Consider the following 18,356-nt stretch of genomic DNA (forward strand, 5'->3'; position numbering starts at 1 on the left):
CAGTTTTCCTTTATTAAAGGATAAATATCTATCTGGAATAGCTTTCAGAGAACTTAAATCCCCTGTTTGCTGAAAGTAACCCTCCTTGAGCTCTCCGCATGAATACACTGCCAGCCCGCTGTAATTAGGTTGGAAGTTGTGAACATTATCCCATTTCATTTCTGCAAAAGTATAATTTCAGACGGCCACTGGAGATAATGTAAGCGCCAGCTCCGTTCCCTCATTATCTCCTTACGTAGCACCAGCTGGAGGGATCAGTCGTGTTAACAACTTGCTCTCGCGTCTCCTTGTGCCTTGTTTTGTCGCTATCAGCAGCCGGCAGCTGGGGAACACCTCCGCTGAGATATCTCACCTCCCGGAGAAGCAGCCCGGCGTAGCTTCTCGGGAATCGAAACCTCGACGGGGTTGTGTTGAGCTCCAGAAAGCCCGTGGAGCTCGAAGGGCAGGCACAGCCCAGGCCTGGCTGTGGGGCACGGCTTGGGGTCGGAGCTCGTGTGCCCACGCCCGCAGGGGATCCTGCCTGGCGGGACATGCGGGGCTGTCAGAAAACCTAGTGCCTAGGAAGGCGTCGGGGTCACCCCCAGGCACCCAGACCCTCTGTGCAGCACTGCTGAGGGGCAGGCTGGGGCCGGCCTCCTGCCCTGACTCTTGGTGGCAGCCTCTGGCCGGCGACAACCTGTTGGGACTGAGCCGCCTCTGCCCCCGGAGCCTGCCCAGGGGCACGGGTGACACGGGAGGGACCCTCGTCCCCGTGCTCATGCAGGGGGGCGAGGGGACACAGGAGAGATGTACACGTGGGGTGTCACCTCGGCCTCAACACGCGATGGGGACAGAGGGGGACTGAACACTCGAAGTGTCCCCCCAGACTCAGACCCGCCCGTGCAGGCGGGAGGGGCGAGGGGACAGGAGGGATGTTACCCGTGGGGTGTCACCTCAGATCCAACACCCGGGGGGGACACAGGAGGGATGCACAAGCGGGGTGTCCCCCCAGATCCGCGCCCGCCCCCCCCCGCCTGCCGCAGGAAGCGCAACAAGCACCGCCGAGCGCCCCGCGCGTCCCTCCCGGCCCACTCCCCGCCGACTACACTTCCCAGCATTCCCGAGAGGGATTGCCCCGCCCGCCTCCCTGCGCCGCACGGCCTCGCGGTCCCGGTAGTTCCCGCGCGGGCCCCCTCCCTTCCCCACGCCATGCGGCCGCGGCCGGCAGTACTACCGCTCCCGGCCGTCCCCGCGGCGCCGCGCGTGCGCCACCGGCGTGGAAGTGCGCGAGGCCGCGGCGCTGCGGGCACTGAGGCGGCCGAGGGGCGGTGAGAGCGGCGGCACTTCCGCGTCGGGCGGGGGGCGCTCCGTGCTCGGGCGGCACCGGCGCTGAGGGGCGGCGGGGAGGGGCGGCGGTCCTTGTCCGGCGCGCAGGGGATGCGCTTGTGAGGGCGGCGGAGCAGCGGGTGCGGGTGAAGCCCGGGCGGAGCGGAGCGATGTCCCAGCCCCAGCAGCCGCCGCCGCCGCCGCCGCCGTCCCCTCAGCAGCAGCCGCAGCCGCCGCCTCCGGCCGCCTCCAAGAAGCGGGACCGGCGCATCTTCTCGGGCACCTGCCCCGACCCCAAATGCCAGGCGCGGCTGTTCTTCCCGGCCCACGGGCCGCAGGGCAGCGGCAGCATCGAGTGCACGGACTGCGGGCGGCGCCACGAGCAGCGGCAGCTGCTGGCCGTGGAGGAGGTGACGGACCCCGACCTGGTGCTGCACAACCTGCTGCGGAACGCGCTGCTGGGCGTCAGCGGCGCCGGCCCGCCCCGCAGGAACACCGAGCTCGTCAAAGTCATGGGCCTCTCCAACTACCACTGCAAGCTCCTGGCCCCCATCCTGGCCCGCTACGGGATGGACAAGCAGACTGGCAAAGCCAAACTCCTCACGGAGATGAACCAGGGAGACATCTTTGACTGCTCCCTCCTGGGCGACCGCGCCTTCCTCATCGAGCCGGAGCACGTCGAAACCATCGGTTATGGGAAGGACCGCTCCGGCAGCCTCATCTACCTGCACGACACCCTGGAAGACATCAAGAAGGCCAACAACAGTCAAGAGTGCCTCATCCCTGTCCACGTGGATGGCGATGGCCACTGCCTTGTCCACGCAGTCTCGCGGGCGCTGGTTGGCAGGGAACTGTTCTGGCATGCTCTGCGAGAGAATCTAAAGAAGCATTTTGAGGAGAATCTGAGTCACTACAAGGCACTTTTCCATGACTTTATCGATGCGGCAGAGTGGGAGGACATTATCAATGAATGTGACCCTTTGTTTGTTCCTCCAGAAGGTGTGCCAATGGGCCTTAGGAATATTCACATCTTTGGTCTGGCCAACGTGCTTCATCGGCCTATAATCCTGTTAGACTCCTTGAGTGGAATGCGAAGCTCTGGAGATTATTCGGCGACATTCCTCCCTGGTCTGATACCCCTGGAAAAATGCATGGGAAAAGATGGCATGCTGAACAAGCCGATCTGCATTGCGTGGAGTAGCTCAGGACGTAACCATTATATTCCTCTCGTTGGAATAAAAGGTGCTGCTTTACCTAAGCTGCCTAGGAAGCTACTTCCTAAAGCCTGGGGAGTTCCTCAAGACCTCATCAAAAAGTACATCATGTTAGAGGAGGACGGTGGTTGTATCATTGGAGGAGACAGAAGTTTGCAGGACAAGTACCTGATGAGGCTTGTTGCTGCGATGGAGGAGGTTTTCATGAGTAAACACGGTATCCACCCCAGTCTTGTAGCTGATGTGCATCAGTATTTCTACAGAAGGACTGGAGTAATAGGGGTCCAGCCTGAAGAGGTCACTGCAGCTGCCAAAAAAGCAGTGATGGACAACCGCCTTCACAGGTGCCTCATCTGCGGGGCCCTTTCGGAGCATCACGTTCCCCCAGAGTGGCTGGCTCCCGGGGGGAAGCTGTATAACCTGGCAAAAAGCACCCATGGCCAGCTAAGGCCCGACAAAAATTACAGTTTTCCCCTGAACAGTTTGGTGTGTTCTTACAACCCCACGAAGGATGTGCTGGTACCAGACTATGGCCTGAGCAATTTGACTGTTTGTAACTGGTGTCACGGTAACTTAATGCGCCGCGTCAGAGAGGATGGGTCTGTTTCATATATCGATGGAGACAGAACTAATACAAGGTCTACAGGTGGCAAATGTGGCTGTGGATTCAAGCACTACTGGGAAGGTAAAGAATATGACAATCTGCCTGAAGCTTTTCCTATTACTCTAGAGTGGGGTGGAAGAGTAGTGAGAGAGACGGTCTACTGGTTCCAATACGAAAGCGACACATCTCTGAACAGCAATGTGTATGATGTCGCCATGAAACTTGTTACCAAGCACTTCCCTGGTGAATTTGGTAGTGAGATTCTTGTTCAGAAAGTTGTCAACACAATATTGCATCAAACTGCCAAAAAGAACCCCGATGACTATACCCCTGTAAATATCGATGGTGCTCATGCCCAAAGAGCTGATGATGTACAGCAAGGACAAGAGTTAGAGTCGCAACTTCCAACCAAAATTATTTTGACTGGACAGAAGACAAAAACTTTGCACAAGGAGGAGCTGAATATGAGCAAAGCTGAAAGAACTATTCAGCAGAACATTGCGGACCAAGCTTCCGTAATGCAGAAACGGAAAAGTGAGAAATTGAAACAAGAGCATAAAGGGCAACCCAGGACTGCTTCTCCCGGGGCTGTTCGTGAGGGGCCATCGTCTGCACCTGCTACACCAACCAAAACCCCATATTCTCCAACATCTGCAAAAGAAAAGAAAATTCGAATAACCACCAATGATGGGAGGCAGTCGATGCTTACCCTGAAGTGCACCACCACCTTCTTGGAGCTGCAGGAAGGCATAGCGAGAGAATTTAATATTCCTCCCTATTTGCAATGTATTCGCTATGGCTTTCCTCCGAAAGAGCTTCTGCCTCCCAAAGAAGGCATGGAAAACGAGCCCGTTCCTTTGCAGCATGGTGACAGGATTGCCATAGAAATCCTGAAGGGTAAGGAGGAAGGCAGGCAGGCTGCCTCAGCACACTCGGCCCATGCTGTGAAGCATGAAGACATTGCTGTGACCAGTAAAATCTCATCAAAGGATCTGCAAGAGCAAGTGGATAAGGAGATGTATTCGCTCTGTCTTCTGGCAACACTCATGGGTAAGGCTGACTTCATGTTGTACTTTGAAATTATGTTTTTAAGTAGAAGATAACATTTTTTCAAACTGTAGTTACATACATACATTTTTTTTCTATTCTGTATTGATGGAGAAGATTAGCTCCTTTATGAGAAGTGCATTTAACATGCTGTCAGTGGCTTCTAAAAGTGCATATAGGAGGTATATGAGATAGTTCCTTCTTTGCTATAAAGTCCTCTTCTAAAAATTGCAGGTTAGAAGTGGTTGCATTGCCCCTGCTGTCCTTGCTCTCTGCTGATTTTTCCTGTCTCTCATTAGGCACACATCTGAAGTGTATGTGTGAGAGCTACATGCTCTCTTTTTTCCTACATCACCTTCAGGTTTCAGGAGATGAACTCATAGCAGAGGTGAGAAGGGGATGCTGAGTGTCTGCTCATTGGAAGTCCGAGGACCACATTTTCACCTTAGTAGTAGGATGAAATCCTGGCATTTCTCTCCATAGAGAGTTGTGTTGGTTTAAGCAAATCAACATGACATTGTCCCTTTCTAATCTGCTAATTTTAAAGGAAGATTTGGTCTTTTTAAAGAGCTGGGAAAACTATTATTCCAGAATGTAAGCAGGTGACAAACTGAAAGAATCTAAACATGGATCTGAATCCCAAAGGTGAAGATAGGATTCAAAAGGTATACTTATAAATTATCAGTCATGTAAATCTCCTAATAATTCAAGATGAAAGGACTTTCCTCAGGTGCCTGTGGTTTTTATTTTGCTTTTTGAACTCAGGAGACCTGGACCTTCATTTGTGTGCTTTCTTCATCAGGTTTTACAGTTCTTGCTGCTTCCTGGCAGGAAGTGGAACAGTAATTATCATACATTCAGCTCTATGAACCATGTTTACAGGTTGGGTTCTTTTTGTGGGAGCCTTCTCTCTTGCTGGAGGGATTTGGTGTGGCTGAAGCATGTGATGTTTCAGAAACGAAACAATTACGTAATCACCCAGTGGTGTGTCAGAAGTTCATCAAGCAGAACTTTGATTCTTTTCGAAGTGTGATGGTGTACTCCTGTGTCTCTTGCAAGATAAGGTGCTGAATCACTACTCACCTCATTACACTGACATTTACACCTCCGTTCCAAAGTGCAGGAAAAGGTTAGGTTTAAAAGTTGTCTTAATTTTGAGATAAAGCTTAAAACAGTGCTTTCCTGTCTGAAGGAAGTGTTACTGAAAGTATAGTTATTTGCTTTTGCTTAAAAAATCTTCATTGTCCTTTAGAAGTATCTCGGTAACTTCAGCATGAAGGTGTGTCATTATTTTGCAGATATTTATCCATAGACTGTGAGCTGATCTTGTATGCAAGAATCAGTTTCTGTCTTTGCCTCTCACTGCTGATAGATTCTGCTTTCAGAGCACAGGTTAGAATAGAATTTACCTCACCCTTCTCTGACTGCATCCATTTTGCATTACTAATAGAAGTAAAAGTGGCAGCAAGGGATAAACCAGTTATAAAACCTTATGCAGCTATGCTATTATTGTATCATCACTTTTCTCCCTGGGTCTTCATTCTCCTTTAAAAATATTTGTAGAAAAAAATCAAGTTACTTGCCTGTTTACAGTTTTGATTTTTCAATGGGTAACAAACTCTGAGAAACTTCCTAAGTCCTTGCACTTTGTAAAAAGTTTTGGGGTGGCAGTTCCTCAGGGGGCTATATTCAGCCTTTCTGGGACAAGAAGCCTTAGTGTTTCCCAATTACATTTCCGTACTGCTAAAAACTGTGCTGCAAAGTTCTGAAAGTCACCTTTGTAACTTTGTTCTGATAAAAGTATTCTTGTAAAACAGTCGTATTAGAATGTGTAGGGGGGAGATGCTGTTGAAATACTTGCTAGGCCAGATACAGTTTTCTTTTCCTCAGTTGTCTTTAGTGAAAGTGAGTCTTCAAACATCCATAACTATTCATTCTGGATGCTTAAAAGCTTTTCTTTCACATAGAGTCTTCTATGGGCTGAAATACTTCTTTTGTATTTCAGTTACTAAGATTTTTTTTTTTCTGGTCTCAGCTAGTTAACTTATTAGAATTTTAGATCGTGTTCTTTAATTTTTCTGTATATAATTTAAAAATAAGCCCTGGGAAATTAGATACTGTGATTCTCGACTATTTAACATATTATGCATGATTTTTTGTAAAGCTTTCTCTTTTTTTAACTCAAGATACAGAACTCTATAGGGAAAAGACTAAAGGAATTGTAATTTTACATTAACATATTTAAAGTGTTATATTTAAAACAGATTTAATTACGTCCATGCAGAGGCACTGTGGATACATGTAAGCCAAGTATGATGAACCTGTTTTGAGTGGTTTGTTTTTCATTGATTAATTCAACAGTGCACAAAAATCAAAAATAGCCAGGTTTAAATTAAAGTTACTAATTGATACCAGGATTTTCTTGGAATTAAACAGCTTGTTTTTTAAACCTGTGTTTATCAGCTGAGTTTTTTCTATTTGTTTTGCACTTCTTTGTGTTCTCTCTGCTGTATGAAGTGACAATCTTGGGCTTGCAGCAGGTGCAAACTAACCTACACCAGCAGAAGAGGCATATTTGTGGGTAGGATAGTTCCGATTTGTTGTAATACCTTAATGTTCTGGAGTTGGGATCTGGTCTGGCGAAGTGTGTACTGGAGTAGGAACAGCGCAGAGAACATAATCTCTGTGATAAATGTAGTGTCTTGAGGGAGTTTTTAATCTAACTAAATGATCATCCAAATTAACTTGTGACCTATAAACACTGCACTGCCATGGCAAATAAAACCAAAACAAATGGTAAAACCCAACTAACAACAAAGCTGTGCAAACCTCAGATGTAGTTTAGTTGAGTCACACATACTGGTTCCTCTGATCTGGGGAAGTCCAGTTGCAATTGTGGGTTTTTTTTGTCTTTCAGTGGGAGATCTCTGTCAAAACAGCCTGGTTAGTTTGTATTTCTTTCAGCAGCTGATGCTTTTGTTTTGTGAGCCTTGCTGTCCACGCTTTCCTGCATGTAGTCCTTGTTGGTGTTGCATAAAAGGCTAACTAAACAGTGGTACTTCCCTTATGCAAAGCTCTAAAAATCATGCCCGCAGCAAATAGGGAATCTTTGCTTGGAAAATGTGACTAATGTCTAAAACTGCGCTTCTTCTTTGTGGAAGGAAAGGGAACCCTTCAAATAAAAGAGTAAAGGAGTCCTTAGTGTGGAGTCAGCCACTGTTTGGCTGCTGTCTGTGGCCTCTTCAGGCTTGGGTGGGCTGACAGCTGTATTCTGTTATCTGTCAGTGTAGTGGTTATTTTGATTCCTGTGGGCAGTGTTTAAACCATCGGGAAGACTCGGAAGAGCCACAGCAGGGATGCTTTGGAGCTATTGTGGATAGGGATATGCATTTCAAATTGTAAATGAGAATAAAGATGCAGGTAGCAGTGACACAAGACCTCCTTCAGCAGACCATGGAAAATAAGAAAGAAGACTAGTTGGTTTACTACCTGGATGTTCTTGCTAGGAAGTGAAGGCCAAATTTGTGAGCTTGATGTGCAAATGAATGCAGTGAGCCCAAGCATGTATGGTTCGAGGGAATGTATTCAAAATTAATTGGATTGTTTAGGCCTTCTGTCTTTAAAAATGTCTAAAGACAGAACATGATGAATGTGCACTGTACCTTTATAAGAGAATAGGGACCTGAATAATGCCTGAAGAGGAGAGGTGAGTGACAGAATCATGGTGGGGGAACAGATGAGAAGGGAAGCGTATGGAGTCCCGTTCCTCCCGTGCCTGTCAGGGAGTGGAAGCAAAAGCTGGAGAATGGCTTGAACCGTTTCAAAGCATGATGTAGCATATAATACCACTGTCATGAGGGCGAAATATATTTTCTCACCTGAGGCAGATGGGACAGGAAAATAGCCACAGTTACCATGTGGGAAATGCAGTAAAGAAATAAAAGGAGCAAGTTCAGTATGTGGAAGCTATTAAAAATACTTTTTACTTTTATTTTGCTTGTAACAGCAACCAAAGAAATATTACTGGCTAATATTTTGCAGCCTGACACATTCCAGCTATTTCTGTTCTAAGCAGTTAGTACATCCAGTTAACTATAGTTGATTCTCCAATCTTAATAGAAATTTGAGAGATGTGGTTATTGAGATTTCATTACCTAAAGAAGGGGGCAAGTTCTATTTAAAATACTTCAGTGTGTTCCCTAAATGTTTTATGTAAAGCGGGAAAAGGAATTTTTTTCTGAAAACGTATATGCACAGTAGTTGCTTCTGCATCAGGAGAATGGAATTTATCAGTACTTTCCATTTGCACTACTTTGACAGCTGCATCACATATCACTTCTCTGAAGCAGGTAAGTGGTTAGCAAAATGAGGAAATAGGTGTAGGCAAAAATGCAGATCTGAACTGATTGAGCAGGTTCTCTTAGGTCACTGATACTCTTGTCACTGTAACCCAGTTTTTCTGTTCCTTATATTCCTTTCCTTACATAGTCTAGGTTGTTGGTGTTTTGTTTTTTTTTTCCCTTCTTTCTCTCATCATCATTTAAAATTGTCACATTTCAATGCCATTTTTGGCATCTTTGAAAAATGCCAGTTACGCAGGGCTGCTGGGGCCTCATTGTTGATATTTTGTTTCTAACTCTTAAGAAAAGCAAGGTACAGACACAGCTTCTGTGCAGCTGCTTATGTGGATGTTTGTGTCTCAGCTGCAGTATAAAGTCTGCTCTGTGGCAGCTGTGAAATTGATCTCTGTTTTTTGAGAAGGTGTAGAGATATAGAATTAAGGTTTTAATGAGCAAGGGTATGGTGCTTGAATTTTGGAAGTATGTTAGTAATTTCCTAGTTTAATGTAGAAAGGATGGGTAGGAAGAGAATGAAGACTGGTGTTTAGGGCCTGGCAAAGAACCAGGAGCTGCAAATTTGGATCAAATTAAATTTAGGAGCCTTTGTACTAGAACATGTAGGATATTTGACTGCAGAAAGTGGTATGTTTTTCTGAAAGTTTCGCAAGGTCTTGAGCTCCTATTGTGTGAATTTGCAGTAAAAATTCAAATTCTTAATTTCATAGAAGAAAGTGAGGACTCATCTTTTGATTCAGGGAGTTCCATTTGCAGCCATTGTTATAATATTAGAATATGGCTATTTAATTCTAATGGTTGTGTTTGATTTTTACAGGAGAAGATGTTTGGTCTTACGCAAAGGGGCTTCCTCAGTTGTTTCAGCAGGGTGGAGTATTCTACAGCATAATGAAGAAAACAACAGGTATTTTGGGGGTTTTGTTTATCCCTTCCTTCCTCTGATTTCAAATCCTGCAACCTGTAAATTGATATTGAGTCACTTGTAAGCATAAATGTATTTTTATTTTATGACTTTGGTACATTTTAATTCTTATATTGTGCCTCTTTATGCTCCCTCAGAGCCTTAGCCTACTTCTTGGAACTTAAACCTCTTATTTTCTGAATTTTTTTCTTACTGAATTGTACAAACAATTTTTTTTGGTGACAGAATGACCAAAATAAGTTAACAGGTTTTTTAAAAACTTCTTTTCCCCTGTATAGATCAAACAAAGAGAAAAACATAGGACCTGTTGCTGTTATACTTTAAAACACTTACTAGAAGGAGTTTATCTTTCTAGTATGCTTCTTAGTACATATTTTGTATGGGGTCCTGCAAGTTTTAAATTTAAATGGTTGGTTAAATTTATCTTTTGTATTCCTAACGTGGTTGTTCAAAAGCAAAGCTATCCATCCCCTTCTTGCACTGATGAATATCACATTTGGGCTCTATGCAGGATAACCAAGCAAGTAGTTAAAGTATATTTGATTTCTAAATTTACAAATACTACCTACAAAGAATAGCATATGTTTCTTTAGAGAAGAAAGTACCAATCAGTTATTTTCTTCCCTCTAAAGTTTATTTTCTTGTTTAAATCTTTACATTCATAGTTTAGCTCTTGTGATTTCATCTGTTGTAATGATTCCTTTACTTCTTTCTCACTGTCTGATTTGTTCTTCGGCAGTTTTTTCAACCTTAACTTTATCTTACTTATTTCTGGAAACAGGTATTTTACCATGTAATTTCTGTTCTTTTTGCAGTAATTAAAATACATGGTATATTCAATGCCCACCACCTCTCACTGAATTATTAGCCTGGGTAATAGAAATAGTGTCCAGATGCCTTACTGCAGATCTGTTTCCTTTTAGTAATATTTCTTTTACTGTGCTTGTAAAGACTGGTGTAATGTTTATGGCAAGTGAATTGTAGCTTATACATTGCCTGCTGGAAAGGGCATTTTTGACCAATTGATGACTACCCAGAGTTGAGAACTTGAAATGAATCCATGGGATTTTATAACCCAGCTGGTCATTAACTTACAGAAAATGCCTGACTTACAAGTAATTTTTGCCAACTGACAAGGTAAGCAAAAAGGCTGTGGGAGATGACGGTTTGTATTTGACCATTCTTGCATTTCTACATATGCAGGTGTTTTACACTACCTTGGTAGGTAGAATTTCTGTTTCAGCATTAACACACTAGTACAACAATTCCAGTGTGCAACGAGCTGACTAATCTTTCCACTTAAAGAAGCCCCTTACGTGTTTTTAATATTTTAGTTAATGTAATAATGCAGCTATTGTCCTGGACCTTTGGAACAAAGCTTTCTATCAAGTGTAGGTACTGTTAATCAGCTGAAGTTTGCTTTAGTAGATATCATTTAAGATCTTACTTTGAGATTTCAGAATTGCAGTTTTGGTCTATCACAGGAATTGTTACAGCTCCCTCTTTGGCAAATAAACTGGTAAATTATGTACTTAAAATATGTTCTTCAGGCTGAGTTAGACAGTTAGGTGTTTGAGGGTAAATTTTGTTCTATGTTTTGGCTGTTTTGTTATTGGCTTCCATGAAGGAGCTACGTGTCTGATGCTCTTTGAAATAAAATCATATTTGTAGATTCTCTGCACCTGCACAAGTGGAATCAGAAGCTGTGGCAGATGAGTGAGATTGGTCATTTGGTTCATCAGTATGAAAACAGTTTAATAACATTTCAAATTATTGAATGACATTTTTCACTGATGCCCATAATACTCATTTTGAGTGCATTGCATTTGATAACACAGAACTAGAATTTAGTTGATGTGTTTCTTCCCTTCTGAATAATTTCTGGTGGTTTTCTTCAAGAATTTTATGAATGTGAGGAAAAATCCCAATAATTTACCTACTCCTGGCACCTTTTAAACAATGTTGTTTTCATTGTAGCTCTCCTTGCATAGCTGATGAAACTAAAGTGAAGAGAGTGGCTGCAGCCAAGTTTTCATCTGCAGATAGCTTTTAACTCACAGGAAGCTGTCATCACTGAATTTGCTTTACCTTATTTTTATATTGATATTTACCTTATTTATATTTACCTTATTGCTTTACCACAGCCTTTATGGGACAGAGTTGAAAGAGTTATTTTATGATGATAAACTGTTAACAATGAATGTTGTCCATTTTTGACACATAGAATCTTCAGAACTTAAAATTAACTAGTGAACTTTCTGTTTTTACAGATTGGTCAAATTGTAAGTGGGACAATCAAACAAACAGCAGATCAAAAATATTATGCCTTATGTTTGTTTTGTAAAGGTTAATAATTTTAATCTCCAGGACTACTAAACATAGCTTGAAACACTTTTGTTTATCTAGCAACACTTCCTCTCTGAGAAGAAGACAAAATACCAAATTTGAAATTCCTCAGGCTTAGCAACTCTTTCACACCCTGAAATCCTACTACAGTTCTGACTAGTATGGAAGTGGTCTTAAATAGAACTCCTGCAGATAGTGTTTTGAAATGTGCTCCTTGGCAGTTTTCTGGTTTCGATATTTGTTTGGTTGGTTGTTTTTGTCTTGTTTTGGGTGGGAATGTGGGATGGTGGTAGTGATGGGGTTTGACTTGGTTTGTGTTACTGCAGGCATATTCTATTTCTTTAACTTCTGTTGTGTTAGAACTGCAAGTTGCAGTGAGGTGGTTATTTTATCTAGTAATACTGCAGCATTGTCTCTTCATTAGAGTCATCATAGGAGGCAGCAGCAGCATCTTAGCAACATACTGTGGTTGCTATTGTGTGGCATAAAAGCCCAATTTTTTTCTCTCATGGTAGTAATTTTCAGTGTGGATTTTTTTACATACTTGGTGCAGTAGATTTAAATACAATAATTACTGTGTGTTCAGAGCATACCTCAAAACATATTGGCACTTTGAATAACTTTTTCTATCTCTATAGGTTTGGCTGATGGCAAGCACTGCACTTTCCCACATCTGCCTGGTAAAAACTTTGTGTACAATGCAGCAGAAGACAGATTAGAGCTGTGTGTGGATGCTGCTGGGCACTTTCCAATCGGTCCTGACGTTGAAGAGCTGGTTAAAGAGGCCTTAAGTCAAGTGCGAGCTGAAGCTACTTCAAGAAGCAGGGAAGCGAGTCCTTCACACGGGATGCTGAAGCTGGGTAGTGGTGGAGTAGTGAAAAAGAAATCTGAACAACTACATAATGTAACTGCATTTCAAGGAAAGGGCCATTCCCTAGGAACTGCATCTAGTAGTCAACAACACGATCAAAGAGCCAGGGAAACACCACTTTTAAGAAAGCATAGCACAGAAACGGACTTCAGTCCTTCTGCTAAAATTGAGCCTTCTGTATTCACAGCTGCTTCTGGTAACAGTGAGCTTATCCGAATTGCTCCGGGAGTTGTGACAATGAGAGACAGCAGGCAGCTTGACCCCACTCTGATTGAGGCACAGAGAAAAAAGTTGCAGGAAATGGTCTCTTCTATTCAGGCTTCAATGGATAGACATTTGCGGGATCAGAATACAGAGCAGTCAGCATCAGTTGATGTATCTCAAAGGAAAGTAGAGGCAGTGAGTTCAACTGCTAAAACTGGGAGCTTTCAGGCTGGTTTAACCGAATCATTTTCTGCACCAGGTGGTACTGAACACTTGAATACCGAATCAACTGATGGTAACATGGTGAATTCTGTGGGAACAACATTCCCTGCAAGGTCTAAAGCACAAAAGGGAAATTCTGTTGAGGAGCTTGAGGAGATGGATAGTCAAGATGCAGGAATCACTAATGCAACTGAGCCAATGGATCACTCTTGATAGGTTAAAATCTAATAAGGGTAGAAGAAATTACTGTTCAAATGTAATGTTTATTGGCTGGGCCACACAAAGTGATTAGTTATTAAATCTTGTATGTATGTCAAAGATTATATCATCTTATTCAGTGCATGATAAGCGTGTGATTGGCAATAGCTTTCAATATTACCATACTGCTGCCCAGGCTGGCTCTGTTACCTGTAAATTAGTTATTAGGAAATGCACTGAGATGAATATCTGCTGTACATGTGGGTTCTTGAAAATTCTTTGTAATTTTTAATTCCTTAAATGTCTTAAAATTTAAGCCCATGCAAGGTTCTTACCATGCTAGTTTAAGGTTGCTGAAAAGGCTAGAACAGGCAAAACTAGAAATGTGACAAAATTAATTCTGTCCCAGGTACTTAATTCCAGTGAAAAATACACTATGAGCCTGAATTATACATAAATTTCAAAAAGCAACTGAAACTAAACTTCTGCTAAATTTGATAATGTAGCATATACAGTACTTTTAATTACATTGTGCTGGCACTTTCTCCAATTTAATAACTTTTTCATTCATACAGCTGTTTACGCCTCTCAGAAATCTTGGAATGTGTGTAACTTTAGTAAACTCTGATTTCTCCATATTGTCAGTTTAAGAAAGTTAGTAAAAAGGCTACTTAGCATATGATGAAGTGAATGTGGTGTGGTTATGCATGGCTGTCTGAGCCAACACAACCATTTTGGTGCTCTCTTAGTAAGTGATAGCACATCTTTATTTCTTCCCAAATACCGAGGTAGTCAAGTGTTCAACTTTTAAGACAATTACAGGAGAGAACTTGGCAATTTCAATAAACAACAAACGTTCATTGGCAAATCCGTTTCTTCTAAAAGACTTGGATTACTAGCATTGGTTAGAAATGTCCAAAATTCAATAACAGCTGTCCTCTTAAGAGCAAATTAAGAATTTATCGGAAGGAAATTACTCTAACATACATTATCCTAAAATGTTTGGGGATAATTGAGCTTTTAGGAGCTCAGTGTTTACTCTGTGGGAACAAGGAATACATGCTGTTTCAGTGTCCGTAAAGACTACCCACCTCTCTCAGCCTCACTTCAGTTTGTGATGCAGATTTCCCTGCATCAGTAATAATATAACTGGTATCCACTTAAGTAGTGTGCTCATCAGACCTTTAGTGCTAGTTTTTAAGAAGCAGCCATTGTGCTTGCTCCCTAAGGGTGGAATGTGTTTCTGATACTGCACTTTGCTTCCTATCTTCATAGTCATATTTAAATGCACTATTGTTGCTTCCTCTCATGGTGAAATAACATTGAATGGATGAAAGATGTTAAATACAGCTTCAAATGAATTAAGAGCATTTAAATACTGAAGTCTGTGTTTGTGCACATGTGGGTTTTTATCAGTTCACTAATGTGGTTTGTGTTGTATATGTTTGTACTCAGAAAAGTCTCCTCACTTTTTACATTTCTAGTCACTTAAACAGTTCTAAGCATTAGTATGATAAAATGTCCCATGAGGGAGGATTTATTTTTGTATGGAAAACTGAAATGAAGCAAGTCACTGAAATAATAGCCCCTCTCTTTTGTCAAAAATGCCTCTGTTGGTTAACTTTTTATGTAGATGGAACAAATACTTTATTATTTAGTACACTACTTAGAAGTAAAAATTAAGGAATACCTTTTCACAAATACGAAAATCGTTAAGATCTCAAATTGCTACCCAGTAAGTTAGCAGTTTGGAAGCTTGGAATGTGTGAGGTAGTTGGCTCACCAGAACTGACCTTGCTGATGCACTGATTAACTGGCAGGGCTTATTCAGTGAGAAACAGGATGCACATGCAGCAGCTGGAAGCCTGCCATGACTTCTGAAAACATTTAGCCTCCCATGAATCAGTCTAGCTGGCTGAAGGCTACATCTATATAGAAAATGTTGAGCAGAGGCTTGTGCTTTGTCACTGTGTGAGGCTTTGAAAAATATAGCAGGGCATGTTCCTGGGAAAGAGTTTAAATCAGGAGAGGTTGAGGGGGAGGAATCTCCTGGATTTCTTGCAGTTTAGACCAGGTAACCATCACTTTGACAGTTTTAACCTTTTCTTTAGAAAAAAAGTCTTCTTTGTTTGAAAAAAAATACAGGCAGTGTATATGAGAGAATTTTAAGTTTGAAAGAAATTGAAATATTTATTGCACATCACCCTTAGTTCAATGAAAAATGCTCACTTCTTTCATGCCATTCTGGTAAGACTGCAGAAGTTTGTGTGCCTTTTACTGTGTAAAGGGGAAGGCTTGGTTTAGTTTTGACATACTTCCCATTTCAGCAGTAATTTGACATTTTCCTTCTTAACTAAATAGAAATAGAAACAGATAATAGCTCTGTTTGACTCACCCTTAGTGTGAGTCTTGGGCCCACTGGAGTAATGTAGGTCAGAACCCTCCAGTTCCTGAAAAAGATGGTCTCTAAGGAATGGTAAATGGTCTCAAAGGAATGGTAAAATGGTATCAGTCACAAGATCCACTGGTCTGAGTTCCTCTGGTGTAAAGCAGGATTGTGCATGTTTCTTTGCAGGGTTCTTATTTCATGTGACTTTCCCATGCATTTAGTATCAATGGTTTTGAGAAAGGTGGCTTTTGATACTCTGAAGTGAACCTAAACCTCATCTACATGCCGGTGAGATGTGTGACTGTACAGGAGAAGTGAAATAAAAAACACCAAAGTGTAAGTTGGAACAGATGTTTCATTTGGTTGTTGGCAGTGGGTGCAAATGTAAGTTGAGGCAAATCTGTGTGCCTGTCTTAGGAGCACCCGTGTACTTGTGCTTGTCAGATTTCCCTGTTAGTCAAGAAAATGGTGATGGGGTACAAGGGCAGGGAAGACGTTGGCTCATTGTGGATGTGAAGATGTGTCAGTAGAACTTCTCAAATGTCAAGAAGGGTGCCCTTTTCTTAAAGAATAAAAGCAACCAACCCAAATTCCTGCTACTGAATTGCCTGTGGAAAGAGGCCATGGTTCTAAATTCTTTTCGAGTATCCACCTGGATTACTTTCTTGTCTAAAGACCAACCATCTTCTACACTGCATCTTGTGTCAAAGAAGACACATTATTAGAAAATCCTAAACTTTACTTTGGCTTAGTATGTATAACCTAAAGGAAAGATGGTTACTGAAAATCCAGGCCTCTTAAGAAAATAAAAAGGGAAATGTACTAGTTTGCTGATAAGCATATGGAAAACCTCAGGAGAACAGATCAGTTTTCCAGGAAAATGTAAGACTTTTACTACTTCAAATGGCTGGCTGCTTAGTAAGGTTGAATTTTTGATAGTGCAGTTTCTCTAATTTTTTTTTTTCCCAAATGAAATCAAAGAAATATATTTGGGATGTCTTCCCTGTTGTAGTCACAAAACAGCAATGGGCATTTTAGGCTTTGTGAGTCCCATATAGCTTACTAGTCTTGCTGGCTCCAAAATGTGAGCTAGACGTTGCCTCGGACAGAACGCTCCAGCAGAGGCACAGTGCCCCCACAGGGCTGTGTGCTGACAGCAGGCATGCTTTCAAGACCAAAATACTTAATTTACAATCTTTGATAAAGTAGAGTCTGTTGACGCTGTCACAGGGTTAGCAGAGTTGCTTGCTACTTTTTCAGTGCTCTGAAAATGCCAGGTAATAAAATTCACTGTGTGCTTACAATTGGGAGAGTGATGCTCGGTCTGAATTGTATAGAAAATGAATTATTTAAGAAGATGCCACTGTTATCTCTACATTTGTTTGGCTCCATTTTCAAAAATCAGAATCTACATGCTTTTGTAAAATAATAATATGAATACAAAGTTGATCCTTTTGTTAACCACAACAGTGAGTGGTTTTCTTTGTTTTGCTTGTGGATATCAGTTTAGCTTCATGAAGAACTTGCTTAAGATCTTTAGAATGCAGGATTCCCTCTGAGCCCTTATGCCTGTGGTTGAGCAATAAAAGATTGAAACAAGAGTGGTATTTTCAGAAATATTTTACGTTCAATGAGGATTATTGCCAAGAAATGAAAGAGTGCACTTTTAGGAGGGAATGCTATTTAAAATGTATAAATAGGAATTAAAATAGTGTATATATTTAGAAAAAAAAACTTTTTAAAAAGTGCTTTACATGTTGAATTAAAAATAAATTAGCATAGAAGCTATACCATCTTCACAGTACTGGCTGTTATCCAGCAAGGTTTGGTTTGTTTTATTTGTGATTGCTGTACTAATTATATTTGATTTTTTTTATCTGTAATGTAACAATAGTGTATTATAACAGTATATAGTGTATGATACTACACTTCACTGTACAGTATTTGGAATTTTCTTTGATTGCTATATTAAAACTATAAGTTAAAACATCTGTTTTTGTTTTATAAGGTGCAACTTTTATCTAGTCTTTCACACATTAGCTTGTTTAATTAATACTGACTTGGCTACAAAATGAGTGAGCTGAAAATGTATTCTACGTTCTGCATATAAATTGCGTTATACTTGCATACATGAATACTTGTGCAGAAGTTGAAAAACTGGTACAGCTCTTAGAAAAGTAAAATCTGATGTCATCCATTTTCCTTTAGTAATGCTTCTGTTTAAAAGGAACTTCTTGGAAAGAAAGTTCTTTAAAAGAACTCTTTGGAAAGAGTTTCTTTGACCTTGTACCTGTTCTGAATATTTCGTTAAACAAATAGGACCTTTGAATTTGAGAGATTGCTAAACAATATATGTTTCATATTTTTGCGAACGAGATCCAAGATCTAATTTTTTTTTTCAGAGTTATCGCCAAGATGATGTAGAAAAATGCTGATCAAGTCATATATGACATTTAAGATACCTTGCAATCTGTATTTGAAATGTTGGTCAAAATGTATTCAAAGCAAAATTTTACTGCTTACGTATAATATTCAAGTATGAATGGTATAATTTGGAAGAACTAGGCTTTTGAAACTTTGGCAATACTGAAAGATGAACATATTGACAACTACTTAAATTATTTCTGTGCTTTTCCCACCAGCTACATGTGGTACTTTGTTTCAAAAATCGGCTTTAAT

At 41.5% G+C, this 18,356-nt stretch overlaps 1 protein-coding gene across 1 annotated transcript; it reads left to right on the top strand.

The window, feature by feature from the left end:
- The first annotated feature begins 1,275 nt into the window (after positions 1-1,275).
- Positions 1,276-18,289, top strand: VCPIP1 (valosin containing protein interacting protein 1). Its single transcript, XM_027894658.1, has 3 exons — positions 1,276-4,173; positions 9,343-9,429; positions 12,432-18,289. Exons 1-3 carry the CDS (start codon positions 1,476-1,478, stop codon positions 13,301-13,303), a joined length of 3,657 nt encoding a protein of 1,218 aa, XP_027750459.1. The 5' UTR covers positions 1,276-1,475; the 3' UTR covers positions 13,304-18,289.
- Positions 18,290-18,356: the final 67 nt, after the last annotated feature.

The sequence above is a fragment of the Empidonax traillii genome, unplaced genomic scaffold (assembly GCF_003031625.1).
Source record: "Empidonax traillii isolate 1590-97213 ecotype Southwest subspecies unplaced genomic scaffold, ASM303162v1 scaffold438:size550143, whole genome shotgun sequence".
Lineage (NCBI taxonomy): Eukaryota > Metazoa > Chordata > Aves > Passeriformes > Tyrannidae > Empidonax > Empidonax traillii.